The following is a 13,213-nucleotide window of genomic DNA, read 5'->3' as shown; positions in this document are numbered from 1 at the left end:
CACACACACACACACACACACACACACACACACACACACACACACGACAGGATGGGGTTAGGGGAGAACCAGCACCACTCTCTTGCCTGCCCCTACTGTTTCAGGAGTTCATTTGGAACAGGTTTAGTGAGGGCACGTGAGTCTTGGGGGATAGGACCCCCAAGCTCTTAGACTGCAGATGTGTCTGGAAGGGACCTGAGGCCAGGACCCTTCTCAAGTAGGAGAGAATATATAGGAGATAGAAGAAGAAAAAAATCAGACTCACATGTTTTAAGAAAGCAAATAAAGAAATATTAGGAAAAATAAATTCATAACAGTTTAGTGATTTACCTCACCTTTTTAATTGATGGTTATGATTTTATTTTTATTACTAAAATCACATGGTTCATTAACAGTAGTTTCCGACAATTTAAGTCTGTAAATGCCTTATGTTCAGTTTTATATCAATGAGGCAAAATCCTCAAGGGCAGGGATGAAGTTCTAGTCAGCCAAGCATCCCTGGACTTAGTGTGTGGAGGAGAAATGACAAACATGGGGTGGATTTGTGCGTCTCTAAGAGGGATTGCTTCAACGAGCAGCTCGAGGCACCGCTAAGCAACTCAAGCCCGTCTTGAAATCGATGCAGCTGCAGAAGTAATGTGTACTCTCTACACCAACCCCGGAACAAGAAAATCCGTAATACGGATACAGTTACAAAATGGCATTTAACTCAGAAAAAACCCGGAAGTAAACAGATTGTTGGTTGCATTTTTGTTCATTGAAAGTACCAATCGTTTCACAAAACAAGCTTTATAGAAAGAGGAACAGAGTAACTTGTCTTGTCAGTTACAATTCATACAAAAATAGGCTCCAATGTTAGCTACATACAACCACTCAAATACAATTTAAGAAGTATCAAAAAAACTCTTTAAAAAAAAACACTAGCAGCAAAACCATTGCACATTTGTAAACAAAACCACCAGTAACAAACCTATGCTTCATAACAAAAAAAGTGCACTTTTTAAAACATTAAATATATATAATAAAAATGAATATCAGCCATTTTTTTCTTAATATACAATACTCAACATCTGAAACAATATTATCAATAATAGAAACAAATAGGTGTTATAAGGCATGTTGAACAGTCTTTTCCACAGTACTCAGGGCATCATGTTGCTGCAGAAGGTAAACTTTGCAGAAGTCTTCTCCTGGCTGTGATCCGCGCACACCGGGGGCACTCAGAGGACCGGAAACACTGCTTGTGAAAGCAAGCTCTGCACCCTACGAGCAGGAGGACAGCCATCAGCGAACGGCCTATCTTGTCTTCTCACATTCGCACAGATGCTCACCCCCACCCTGGGGAGAGAGGTGGTCTGAATCCAGAAACCAGTCGTCCAACAAGAAACGAGGCAGGTTGAAAATGCAGGGCTCTAAAGTCCCAGGTGTGTCATGACCCTGCGGCTGAGAGTCTGATGTAGTGGATGCAGCCGTGCCCCCCCCCCATCAGCCCCTGCTTCCCCAGTGGCTGACAGCTCATGAGGCGGCCCTAACTGGAAACGGCCCTAACTGGAGAGACCTGCCTCCCTCAAGATCATCTCTCTTTGCCGGCACCGGCCAACATCCTGTGACTGGTCAACTCAGGGTTTAAAGGTTTGGCTGGCCCCTGGCCCCAATATATGACAATACGAAAGTCCATCCTGCTTCAGAGTGCCCTGCAAGATGTGCTGAGGCTTTGTTGCTCCCACGCCACGGTTCACCTCCTCCCTCTGCCAAGTCCGGCTGACTTTACCCCCCACAGGTGTTGAGCCTGGGAACACGCCCCAGTGAGCTTTCTGCACGCAAATCCGTGCCATGGAGTTTCTCTGCTGGGGAGCCTCTCCTGCAATCCTGCCTAGAGTGTTCGGGGAGAGAGTCCTGGAGGGGTCTAAGGGGAGGAATGGCTCTTATCAAGGGTAAAGGCAGAATGCACGATCAGATCTTTCCCCGGAAACAGTTTAGAGATCATGGGATGTCCTGAAGCATTAATTCATACAAACAAGGTCTGAAAATCTCTTCTGTAAAGAGCCAGATAGTAAATGTGTTAGGTCTTTTGGGCTGCGTGGTCTCCGTGACCATGACTCAAACTGCCCTTGGAGCACAAAAGGGGGCAGAGATGGCACCTCAGCCTTAGGCATGACTGTGATCCAATTCTAAAACTGGGGTGGTGGCTGTGGCTTGCCCTGGTGGAAAGAACTGGGGCATAGACAAAAGGGGGACCACTCTTCCCTCCAAATACTATACGGGGAGACATCACCCTTCATCCCTGCCCCACCCAAATACTCCTCCCCATGCACCCAAAACTCCTCCATTATCCTATCCAACATAGAGGCACACACCAGCATCATTATACTTTAAACAACGCTGTGCTTAAATGATTAAGTTGTTATTAAGTTAATGTTGTGCTCCAGTTATTAGGCTACTATTAAGCTTACATTATAAAGTTATTAAGATACCTGAACATCTTCTACATGTTTCGGTCTGAAAGGGGAAGATGACGGCTGTACTCTGGCAAAATTCACAAATGAAACCCTTTCCTTGACACAGCTGTAAGAGAAGGGGCCAAAAAGTTAAAATCCTCCTGGCAATGTTTCTTTTGATGGAGAAGCCAAGTCACTACTTTTACAGAACTTTATAAACATCCATTTTTAAGGCTGGAATGTCAGCCTCTAGAAGGATTGGGATGCTGTATCACCCTACAGCATAGTAAACAGATTCGAACGGAACACATGCATTTGCTTTGCAAGGAGAGATTTCACATCGAGGTAGTTTGAGACACCAGGGAGAGATCATGATTCCACACGTGTGCTTTTAGCTGATCTACTCTGGTTTCTGATGCCTGCACTACAATTTTTGAGTTCACGCAGACACAGAGCTCCTGTTCCACTGGATCCCAAGTCCACACGGCTGTCCTTGGCACGTCAGGGCAGATGGGAGTCAAGCAAGGCCCCAAGCAGGGTTTGGCACTGACACTAAGAAGTCACTTGGCCCAGTCTTGCTTCCCAGCCCTGCCACTTGCCAGCATGATGACCTTGTTTGTTACTCATTTCTCTCATTTGGGAACAGTGTTCCCTGCACTTCCCTCACGGTTGGTGGGGGTTAATGGGGTAAAGTCCAGAACATCCATGCCAGGTCCTGAGGGGTAAGAGACAGCTCAGGGACACACCGGTCGCAGGTGAACCTTACCTCACAGCTGGCCACATGTGCGAGGGAAGCTTTTAGAATGTCCTTGAGCAAGGGTACCAGCAGCCTTTTCTTGACCCTGACCATATCCTCCAGGGAGAACAGGTGGAGGTCATCAGTCAAGTGCCTCGGCACCTGCTCAAACTCCTTTAACGCGCTGCCAGTGAGAAACAAAGAGTAATGCAGACAGCCGCCCACGCAGAGGCCGAGACACAAGGCCGAGCAGGCAGTGGTTTCTTCTGGCGCTCACACTTAATTTTTTTTTTAACTCAATTAGAAAAAAAAAAAAAAACAAACCAAAAAAACCTGAGAGCAAGTTAACCTGACTCACCATTTGACATTTTGCACGTTAGTCTGGAAGCCAGGAACTTAGCCATAAAAGCAGATTTCAAAAAGCTGAACCAGTAGAGAAACCTATCTCTTGCAGCCTGCCCATGTAGATACTGAGCAAAAGACAACTGCACATTTATTTTTCAAGTCTTAAAAACACGTACTGAGGGGTGCCTGGGTGGCGCAGTCGTTAAGTGTCTGCCTTCGGCTCAGGGCGTGATCCCAGTGTTCTAGGATCGAGCCCCACATCAGGTTCCTCTGCTAGGAGTGCTTCTTCCTCTCCCACTCACCCTGCTTGTGTTCCCTCTCTCACTGGCTGTCTCTGTCAAATAAATAAATAAAATCTTTTGGGGGAAAAAAAAACCCACGTACTGAGATTAAGAAAGAAAGAAAGAAAGAAAGAAAGAAAGAAAGAAAGAGAAAGAAGAAGTAAGAAAGACAGACTACCTTATTCATTCCAGCTCAATTTCAAGTCCATCCACATGCTGTTATCCAGCCAACAGGAGAATCACTGCTCATAGACAGGTGCATGACTCCCCCACCCAGGAGTCCAGCACTGAGCACAAGACCCAAGCATCCAAGTATGAGCTGATCGTAGCCACCTGTGTGTCCCAAGGACATTCACATACTGAATGTAACTTTCTCCAGTCCCTACTGATCTCCTCCTGAATTCCCTAAATCAGTTCGTGGCTTCACCATGCATGCGTTCCCAAGCCAGCCACTGCCTACACTGGACTTGACATTCCAGTCATGCCAAACTGTGCTGAACCACTCCATCCAACCTGAGATGCTCGCTCACACTGCTTCCTCTGCTGGGGGATCCCTGATGCTGCTTCTTCAGTCTGACCTGCTCTTCAAGCTCAGGCTTTCTCTCCAGGAAGCTCTGTAGCCCCCCTCCCTGCCCTGCCCCGCCCCTTAGGACCTAAAAATGTTGCCTCTTTCGCATCCTCAGGCACCGTGCATATGTGTCTAACACACAGTCCGGCGATGATTGGTTTGTGCTTTCTCCCCGGAGGTAACATGAGTCCTATAGATTTTTTATCTGAAGCACAGAATGGATACTCAAGAAATTTCTGTAGTCGGTAATAATTGTGGGGATTGTTATATGTTACAGACAAGAAAATGGACAGCCTAAGAAGTGATTAACCTGTCACACCAGTGCCATGAGGTAGAGCTTAAGGCCAAATAATTACAGGAGACATGCTCCTCCCCAAGAAGTTTAATTCAAAAGCAATACATTAGCATTAAATAAAGATCAGAAACTGAAAGCAGCTTTAAAACAAAATTTTTAAAAAACTATGATCCTATCAATTATAACAAATAATCTTAACCCCTTGAATAACCTCTTTTTTCACTTAAAAAATTCTCTGTCATTGAATTCATGCCTATAACTTTATGCCATGGCTTCCAGAAATTCCACTGCTAGAAGTTTATCCTAAGGACATACTACAGGTGTGCTCAGAGATTCGCCTAAAGCCTAGTTTGTTAAATAACAAATGGTATTAAAAATCTAAGTATCTATTAGGTATTAAAATCTATTAGCTTTACTATCTATAAAGATATTAAAATCTATTTTAATATAAATATATGAAAAATCTATTAGATTAAAAATCTACCAGTAAGAGAACAATACTGAAATTAACACCACATCATACTATAGAATACTATACAGTAATGATATTTCAACACGCCTCTCTATAAGGGATTTTGGGTGCTGGGTTTTTTTTAAGATTTATTTATTTGAGAGAGAGCGCAGGAGAGAGAAAGAAGCAGAGAGTGCACAAGCAGGAGGAGGGCCAGAGGGAGAAGGAGACCTGAGCAGGGAACCCGATGTGGGGCTCGATCCTAGGACCCCGGGATCATGACCTGAGCCAAAGGCAGATGCTTAACTGAGTCTGAGCCACCCAGGCGCCCCTCTCCCAGGGGTTTTTAAAAGGCCATTGATACACCTGTGCTCATGGCAGCACTATTCACAATAGCTAAAAGGTGAAAGCAACCCAAGATGGCTGAATGGGTAAACAAAACGTGGTGATACATACAATGGAATATTTTTCAGCCCTAAAAAAGGAAGGAACTTCTGACACATGCCACAATATGGGTGAACCTCCAGGACATTATGTTGAGTGCAATACGCCAGCCACAAAAGGACAAACACTAAATGACTGCACTTACATAAGGTACCTAGAGGAGTCAATTCAGAGAAAGTAAGGAGAATGGTGGTTGCCAGGGGCTGGAGGGGCGGGGGGGGGCGGAGAGGGAGTTATTGCTAAATGGATTTAGAGTTTCAGTTTTGCAAGATAAAAAATTTCTGTGGATGGATGGTGGTGACAGTTGCACAAGAATGTGAATGTACTTAATGCTGCTGAATTTTGTACTTAAAATGGTTAAGATGGCATAGTCTGTTATGTGTATTTCATCACAATTTAAAATAATAAAAACAACAACAATAATAATGGCCACTGGCTAGAGTTATTTCATCCTTGTTTTGGCTGATTCTTCTAACACGTTAAGTTCACTACTCATGAGCCAGAAGGTTTAGTAACTTTAAGGACAGGTCTGCATCACCAAGGAGAGGCCCGAGGGAGCTGCTGTGCTAAGGGGCCCTGTGGATTGGAGGAGGTGGGACCAGGTGGCACCCAGGGGACTGGCAGGTGTGCGGAGGCTCCCAGCCCTCCCCTCACGAGGCCTGGCCTGCCCCAGCCAACACCGGTACCTTTCAGCAAACCTGCAGGTCTTCAACAGCTTCTTGATATGAAAAAGTTGCTCCCGGGTTTCCTAATGGGAGAAACCAAACAGGGGGGAAAAGTCAGCGTGATCAATGACACAGGAAATATAGAGATCAAATTGAAATGTTACTTCTAACTTAGAAATGCTACAACTCTATGAGACAAGCCTTTGAAGTCAACAGTCTATATAACAGGGGTTCATGACTGAGTCCAGGAGGGACCCAAGCTGTGTGGAGCCTGAAGCTTACACAGCGGTTGGGGGCCTTCTTTGCGGAAAGTCCAAAACTGTGTATGAAAGATGGAGATCCTGCCCTTTGTGGCAACATGGGTGAACCTGGAGGGCATTGTACTAAGTGAAGTAAGACAGGCACAGAAAGAAAAAAACTGCATGGTCTCACTGACAAGTGGAATCTTTAGAAAAGTCAAATACACAGAAGCAGAGAGTTGAACAGAGGTCGGCAGGGAGGGGGAGGTGGGGCAAACGGGGAGATGTCGGTCAAAGGGAACAAACGTGCAGTTATGTAGGATGAATAAGTCTAGAGATCTAGTATATGGTACGATGACTATAGTTAATACTCTATCACACACTGGAAATTTGCTCGGAGAGTACATTTCAGGTGCTCCCACCACACACACACACACACACACACACACACACACACAACACACCCCCAAGGTAGCTGAGGAGATGGGTATGTTAGCTATCTTGACCAGTAATTATTTCACTTGTATTTGCATATCAAATTATCATGCCATACACCTTAAACATAAATAATTTTATTTTAAAACTAATAATAAATTTCAAAAGCTATGTATAAAATGCAAAACTATGCATAAATAGCAAATCGGGTACAGGGCCTTGGAAAGGGCCCTGACGCTTAAGCTCCAGCTGCTGGCAGTAAATCCGCGCCTTGCAGGGTCCATCTGGGTCCCTGAGACGGTGCACCTGGCCCCGCCTGTCCCGCACAGGCAGCTGCTCACCCTCGCTCTGTCCAGTTCCTTGGCCTTGGCATAAAGGCAGTGGCCAATGCTCAGCAGATTGAAAACGGGCTGGTGCCACACGCCATCTAGCAGCCGTTTGGAGAAGTTGCTGACGTAGTACTTCCTGAAGTCCCACGCGCTCAGGATCCGGGCGGGGATGCAGGTCTCCGCGTAGGAGTGGCAGCAGTCACAGAAATATTTGCCCAGGTAGTCACAGTACCGTAGCCGCTTCACGAACTCTGCAAGAGCACACAGCGGGCTGAGCGCAACTCACCTCCGCTGGCAGCCCACTGCCCTCTGCCCCCACTGCCCATTCCCACGGAGCTTCAAGACCCACATTGCTGGGTTTGCGCTGGTAACACCATACACAACCTCAGAGCAGCTGAGAAAGCTCTGGCAGGGACTATGCCATTCATGAGCGTTGCTTTCCAAAAACAGTTGTCAGAAAAAGAGAAACCTCCCCAAAATGGTCCTGAATTTGGAAGATGGACATTGTAAACTGCAGTCCAAAAGAACATGAGATTTAGAGTCTAGAAACCTGGTGGGAGTCCACACTCTGCCTCCCACTGGCAGGCTGATTGAGGGCTGGTTGGAATCTTTTTAGGCTAACTACCCTGAGGCAATAAAAAGCAACTCAGAGCTAGATTATGGGATATCACACATGTGAAAAGTGCTTGGTAAATTGTCAAGCATGCTACGTACACTCTTAGAGAGCAGAACCCCAAAGACCTCCTGGGTAAATCCGTGGGAAACACATTATAGAAATGCACCAAACATGGGAAGAGGTGAAATGCGGAAACATGGAATGCAGATGACCAGGGACGACGTGCAAGACGATCTCAGTAATAAAGGCGTGTGTGCTGAAAGAGTGAACTCCTTAGTTTTGCATCAGACTGTCACAGAGGTGGAGGGTCCAGACCAGGCGAGGGGCAGAGGGGCGGACCCTCACTCTCAGGGTGGACAGGAGGGGACTTTCTAGAGGACATTTCCAGGATATACTTTAATTCTTCAATGTGTAGTGGGAATCCTACTTCTGTGACACCAGACAGAAATGCTAACATGCACACGTGGAGATATGGAAAGGTGTTCATATGGCACATTTATAATGGGGGGGGCAGCAATCTAAACATACATTAAGAAGCAACTGGCTAGACAGGTATGGTGCACCCAACAGCGAAATGCCAGAGAGCCTCTGAACGCGTGGATGAGTTCCAGATAGGTATATTGCGATCTTGGTTTCACTTTTAAAAATACACATGCTATATGTAAACAATGAATCATGGAACACTATATCAAAAGCTAATGATGTACTATATGGTAACTAACAGAATAACAAATAAAAATAAAAATAAAAATACACACACAGTCCAAGAAGATCCTCACCAAAAGGCCAATAGTGAACACTTCTAAAGGGTGGGAGAAAGGATTTTTGATTTTTTGCCTTTTTTAATTTGCTAAAGTGAGCATGCATTGCTTTCAGAAATATATCTAACAAAATATACTGACAAGCAAAAGCTATAGGTACAAATGCAACAAATCCCTGGGTACCCACCACCCAGTTTAAGAAGAAGACAGCTATTCAGTTAAGTCTCCCACGTGTCCCTCTCTCAACATCTGAGTCTAAGATGAGAGAGGATGGTATTTATCATTCACCATTTGACTCATGGGTTTCTTCGTAACGAAAACACCATAAGGTATAATGCAAATATTAGACGACACATATTGCGAAGATTAAATGAAACAATGGGTTTTCCTTACACTGGCTTCAAGAATAACAAGGAAGCTTATATCTTAATGAAAGGAGATGGGACTTGGATGACGTGCGCTTTTAATGAGTTAAGTATGTTGCTAGTCCTATATGCTTCTGCATGTATGTTTACCAAAAAAAATAAATGAAATAAAACCAATCCACCAATTAATCAATCAGTCAGTCAACGAGGCCTGAGTGACTGCAGGAGAATCCTTTACTGAGCACTTACTCTGTCATGCTCTGGTTGAAAGTCTCACCTACACTGTGTCATTCTCTGCTCGAACCTTTAAGAGGCAGGGGCTATGACTCCCTGTGTCACTGATGAGAGCACAGACAGGGAAGTTAAGGCACCTGCCAGAGACACACAGCAAGCAGGCCAATGAGCTGAAGGTCCGGCTTTTGACCATCACAGCCCACTCACCCTCTGCTGCATTGCACGGAGGGGAAGGGCGAGGCGCTAATGCCTTTGCGCTTGCCCAAATTACCCCTCAGACCCCGGTCACCCCCATGCACCCTGATCATTTACAATAGTTTATGTTCTACTAAGTTGCCATAAACACTGAATTCGTGAAGACTGAAGTGTGCTCCTGAGGGAAATCCAGGTCTAGGCTTCTACAAGCCCCTGGTAACAACATTTTCACCAACTGGTCAATATATAACCTTGTTTTATGTGTGGTTCCTGCTTGAAGACACCTTATTTAATGTATTTTGTTATAATTTATTTTTAACAACCTTATCTATATTACCAACAATAACAACCTTATATATACATTACCAACAATATAGCATTTTGTTATGTTTTGTTATATCATTGAATTCAGGGCCGAGAGCGCTATAACTCACGGCTGCATGAAGCTGATCTGATGCATGTATATTTTCCGTAAAGCAAATCACAACCTTCTCGTGCTTAGGCGCACCTCAGGACTACAAGTGGGGGGTATTTTAAACAGCTAACTCACCAACAAAAAGTGCAAAACTGTAAAAAAAAAAAAAAAAGGCATTCAATAGACCATGAGGAGGCCTTCTTAACAGCACGAGAGATAAAACAAGAAGGCAGAGCATTGCCTTCAGCTCAAAACGTGTGCATCAGGTGGGGCACCTGGGTGGCACAGCGGTTAAGCATCTGCCTTCGGCTGAGGGCATGATCGCGGCGTTACGGGATCGAACCCCACATCAGGCTCCTCCACTAGAAGCCTGCTTCTTCCTCTCCCACTCCCCCTGCTTGTGTTCCCGCTCTCGCTGGCTGTCTCTATCTCTGTCAAATAGATAAATAAAATCTTTAAAACAAACAAACAAACAAACAAACAAAAAAAACGTGTGCATCAGGCAACTCAAATTTCAAGCAACTCTAGTTTCTGGTGTTTTGTGCATATCTGTGCGTGACTACGAGAACACCGTGAGTAATGATGTTGTGGTCCCCAATAAATTTTACCAAGTGGATGAATCTGCAAATATGGAATCATAAATAATTGGGTTCAACGCTAAGTTCATAGCTGTATGTACTTAGAGTCAACTAGGGTTGACGAATTATTGTTAAGAACTTGTTAAGTGCTTAATGTTTATGTCTGTGTTCTTAAATTTCAAATTTTGTATGTGTCTATTTCCTACCCTGAATTATGATTTGATTTGGCAGATAATGAGTATTTTTTTTTTGACAGGGCCTTGATCTATTTTATATAAAATGGGCAGAAAGAAAGATATGCTCTGGCCCTTCCACTCTACGTTTCTGATCAAACTTAGCAAGATGGGAAGAGAAAGGGGGACAGATGGGACCAATAAATTTTCCTGATGTAATTCATCTTTCCCTCACATCTACAATTCTAACATTTCAATATCCAGTCACTCAGGCATCGAATTTCATCGACTATCCACTAAGTACTACACTATCAATACAGAATAAATTAGGTCTCTCTCTTTTGGTTTCTTCAGTCCATTAATTAAAACACAGCAAAACAACGCATCCTAAACCAGTGTTTCTCGACCACGGGTGATTTTTTCTCCCTAAGAATAGTTGGAAATATCTGGAGGTATTTCTGGTTTTCGTCATTGGGGAGCCACAAGTGGCACCTAGTGATGTAACTGAATGTTCTAGAATGTACAGGACAGCCCTACAACAAAGTCAGTAGCACTGAAGCTGAGAAACGCTGCTCTAAACCACAACTTTCTTATCAGAGAAAAAGTCAATGTCACAGAAAAAGAATAGGAAGAAAAGTTCTAGAACAGTGCTGTCCAACAGAACTTTCTGGGAGGATGGAAATGTTCTAAGCCTGTGCCGTCCAATGTAGTAGCTACAAGCCGCATGTGGCTACTGAACACTTGAAACGTAGCTAGTGTGCTTGAGGAACTGGATTTTTAACTTTAACTTAAATAGTGCAGTTCTAGAATAGAGGTGGCTAAAGAGAACTAATAACTAAATGCCATTTATGAAACTTGGTTAGAATGTGGATGGAAAAGTTAGCTATAAATGACATTGTGAGAACAACAAATGAATATGGGCTGGTGTGAGAGAATATTAGAGAATTGCTATGAATTTCCTTTGGTGTGCTAACAGTTCATCCTCCTTATTTTTAGAACATGCTGACGTATTGAAGGGTAAAATGTCATGTTGTCTGCTTACTTTTCAGATGGTTCAACATGTGTGAGATTGAAGGAGACAAAGACAACCACATGCCATGTGCAATTCCGGATTGGACCCAGAAGCTGATCAAGGTCATGGGTGAAATCTGAATAAGTCTGTGGCTTAGCGAATACGATTGTACCAATCCGAAGCTGTCAGTTGTAATAATTATACTCAGTTATAAGACGTTAATATGAGGGGAAGCTGGGTGAAAGAACACAGAATATCTGTTTTTGCAACTCTTCTGTAAGTCCAAAAATACCTTAAAAAGTCAAGGGGCGTAGTGAAGAGAAGGGCCATATGCACCCCAATGTTCATAGCAGCTCTGTCCACAATAGCTAAATCATGGAAGGAGCCGAGATGCCCTTCAACAGATGACTGGATTAAGAAGCTGTGGTCCATATATACAATGGAATATTACTCAGCTATCAGAAAGAACGAATTCTCAACATTTGCTGCAACATGGACGGCACTGGAGGAGATAATGCTAAGTGAAATAAGTCAAGCAGAGAAAGACAATTATCATATGATTTCTCTCATCTATGGAACATAAGAACTAGGAAGATCGGTAGGAGAAGAAAGGGACAAAGAAATGGGGGGTAATTAGAAGGGGGAATGAAACATGAGAGACTATGGACTATGAGAAACAAACTGAGGGCCTCGGAAGGGAGGGGGTGGGGGAATGGGATAGACCGGTGATGGGTAGTAAGGAGGGCATGTATTGCATGGTGCACTGGGTGTTATACGCAACTAATGAATCATCGAACTTTACATCGGAAACCGGGGATGTACTGTATGGTGACTAACATAATATAATAAAAAATCATTAAAAAAAAAAAAAGTCAAGGGGTGCCTGGATGGCTTAGTTGGTTAAGCGTCTGCCTTTGGCTCAGGTCATGATCCCAGGGTGCTGGGATCGAGCCCCACATCAGGCTCCCTGCTCAGTGGGGAGTCTGCTTCTCTCTCTCCCTCTCCCTCTGCCCTTCACCCTGCTTGTGCTTGCTCTCCCTTTCGCAAATAAATAGTCTTTAAAAAAAATGTTTTAAAAAATAAAAAGTCAAAATATATCCTAAGAACTATATAGGAAGTTCATAGGAAAAGTCCAAAACTGTCTCCATGGCTAATAAAGCATCTACCGTCTGTGTCCTGGTCTCCTGTGAGCATGCTTTCTTCTCTCCTTATTACTCTCCGGTCACACAGGACTTCTCTGCAGTCACTGCAGGCCCTTGGCTCAGGGTGACCCCTACCCCCGCAACACACACGCACACGCTTCTGGGGACAATCACTTCCCTACAGAACTTCTCACTCCCAGTCTCCCAAGCCCAGATTCAGTTCCCGTGCGGTAAATGCCACTTTCTCTTTCATTGAAAGCATTGTGCTTGCTGTTCACTTGGCTGAGGACTCTGCCTTCCTATAAGCAAGCTCCTTGAGGGAAGGACCATGCTTATGCCACTAGCACAGGCAAACATCTCCACAGCTGAATGCACTTAGGGAGAGCGTTTAAAAGATGGTGGAGGGGCGCCTGGGTGGCACAGCGGTTAAGCGTCTGCCTTCGGCTCAGGGCGTGATCCCGGCGTTATGGGATCGAGCCCCACATCAGGCTCCTCC

At 44.4% G+C, this 13,213-nt stretch overlaps 1 protein-coding gene across 13 annotated transcripts in view; it reads right to left on the bottom strand.

The window, feature by feature from the left end:
• Window positions 1-317: 317 nt before the first annotated feature.
• The window catches only part of RUBCNL (rubicon like autophagy enhancer), a 37,332-nt gene continuing 24,436 nt past the window's right edge, over window positions 318-13,213 (bottom strand). For 9 of the 13 annotated variants that reach the window (XM_011219399.3, XM_019794930.2, XM_034665184.1 and 6 more), the window contains 5 exons: window positions 7,239-7,477; window positions 6,245-6,306; window positions 3,205-3,358; window positions 2,475-2,565; window positions 318-1,263 (listed from right to left, as the gene is read on the bottom strand). In XM_011219399.3, the coding sequence (XP_011217701.2) occupies window positions 1,151-1,263; window positions 2,475-2,565; window positions 3,205-3,358; window positions 6,245-6,306; window positions 7,239-7,477 (659 nt within the window). In that variant the 3' untranslated portion in view covers window positions 318-1,150. Of the gene's footprint in view, window positions 1,339-2,474; window positions 3,359-6,244; window positions 6,307-7,238; window positions 7,478-13,213 lie in introns of all 13 variants that reach the window. The other 4 variants (XM_034665186.1, XM_034665187.1, XM_034665189.1 and 1 more) reach the window with 4 other exon arrangements.

This window comes from Ailuropoda melanoleuca, chromosome 7 (genome assembly GCF_002007445.2).
Source record: "Ailuropoda melanoleuca isolate Jingjing chromosome 7, ASM200744v2, whole genome shotgun sequence".
In the NCBI taxonomy this organism is placed as follows: Eukaryota; Metazoa; Chordata; class Mammalia; order Carnivora; family Ursidae; genus Ailuropoda; species Ailuropoda melanoleuca.
The sequence above is the reverse complement of the archived record's forward strand: the minus strand, read 5'-3'. Positions and strand labels throughout refer to the sequence as shown.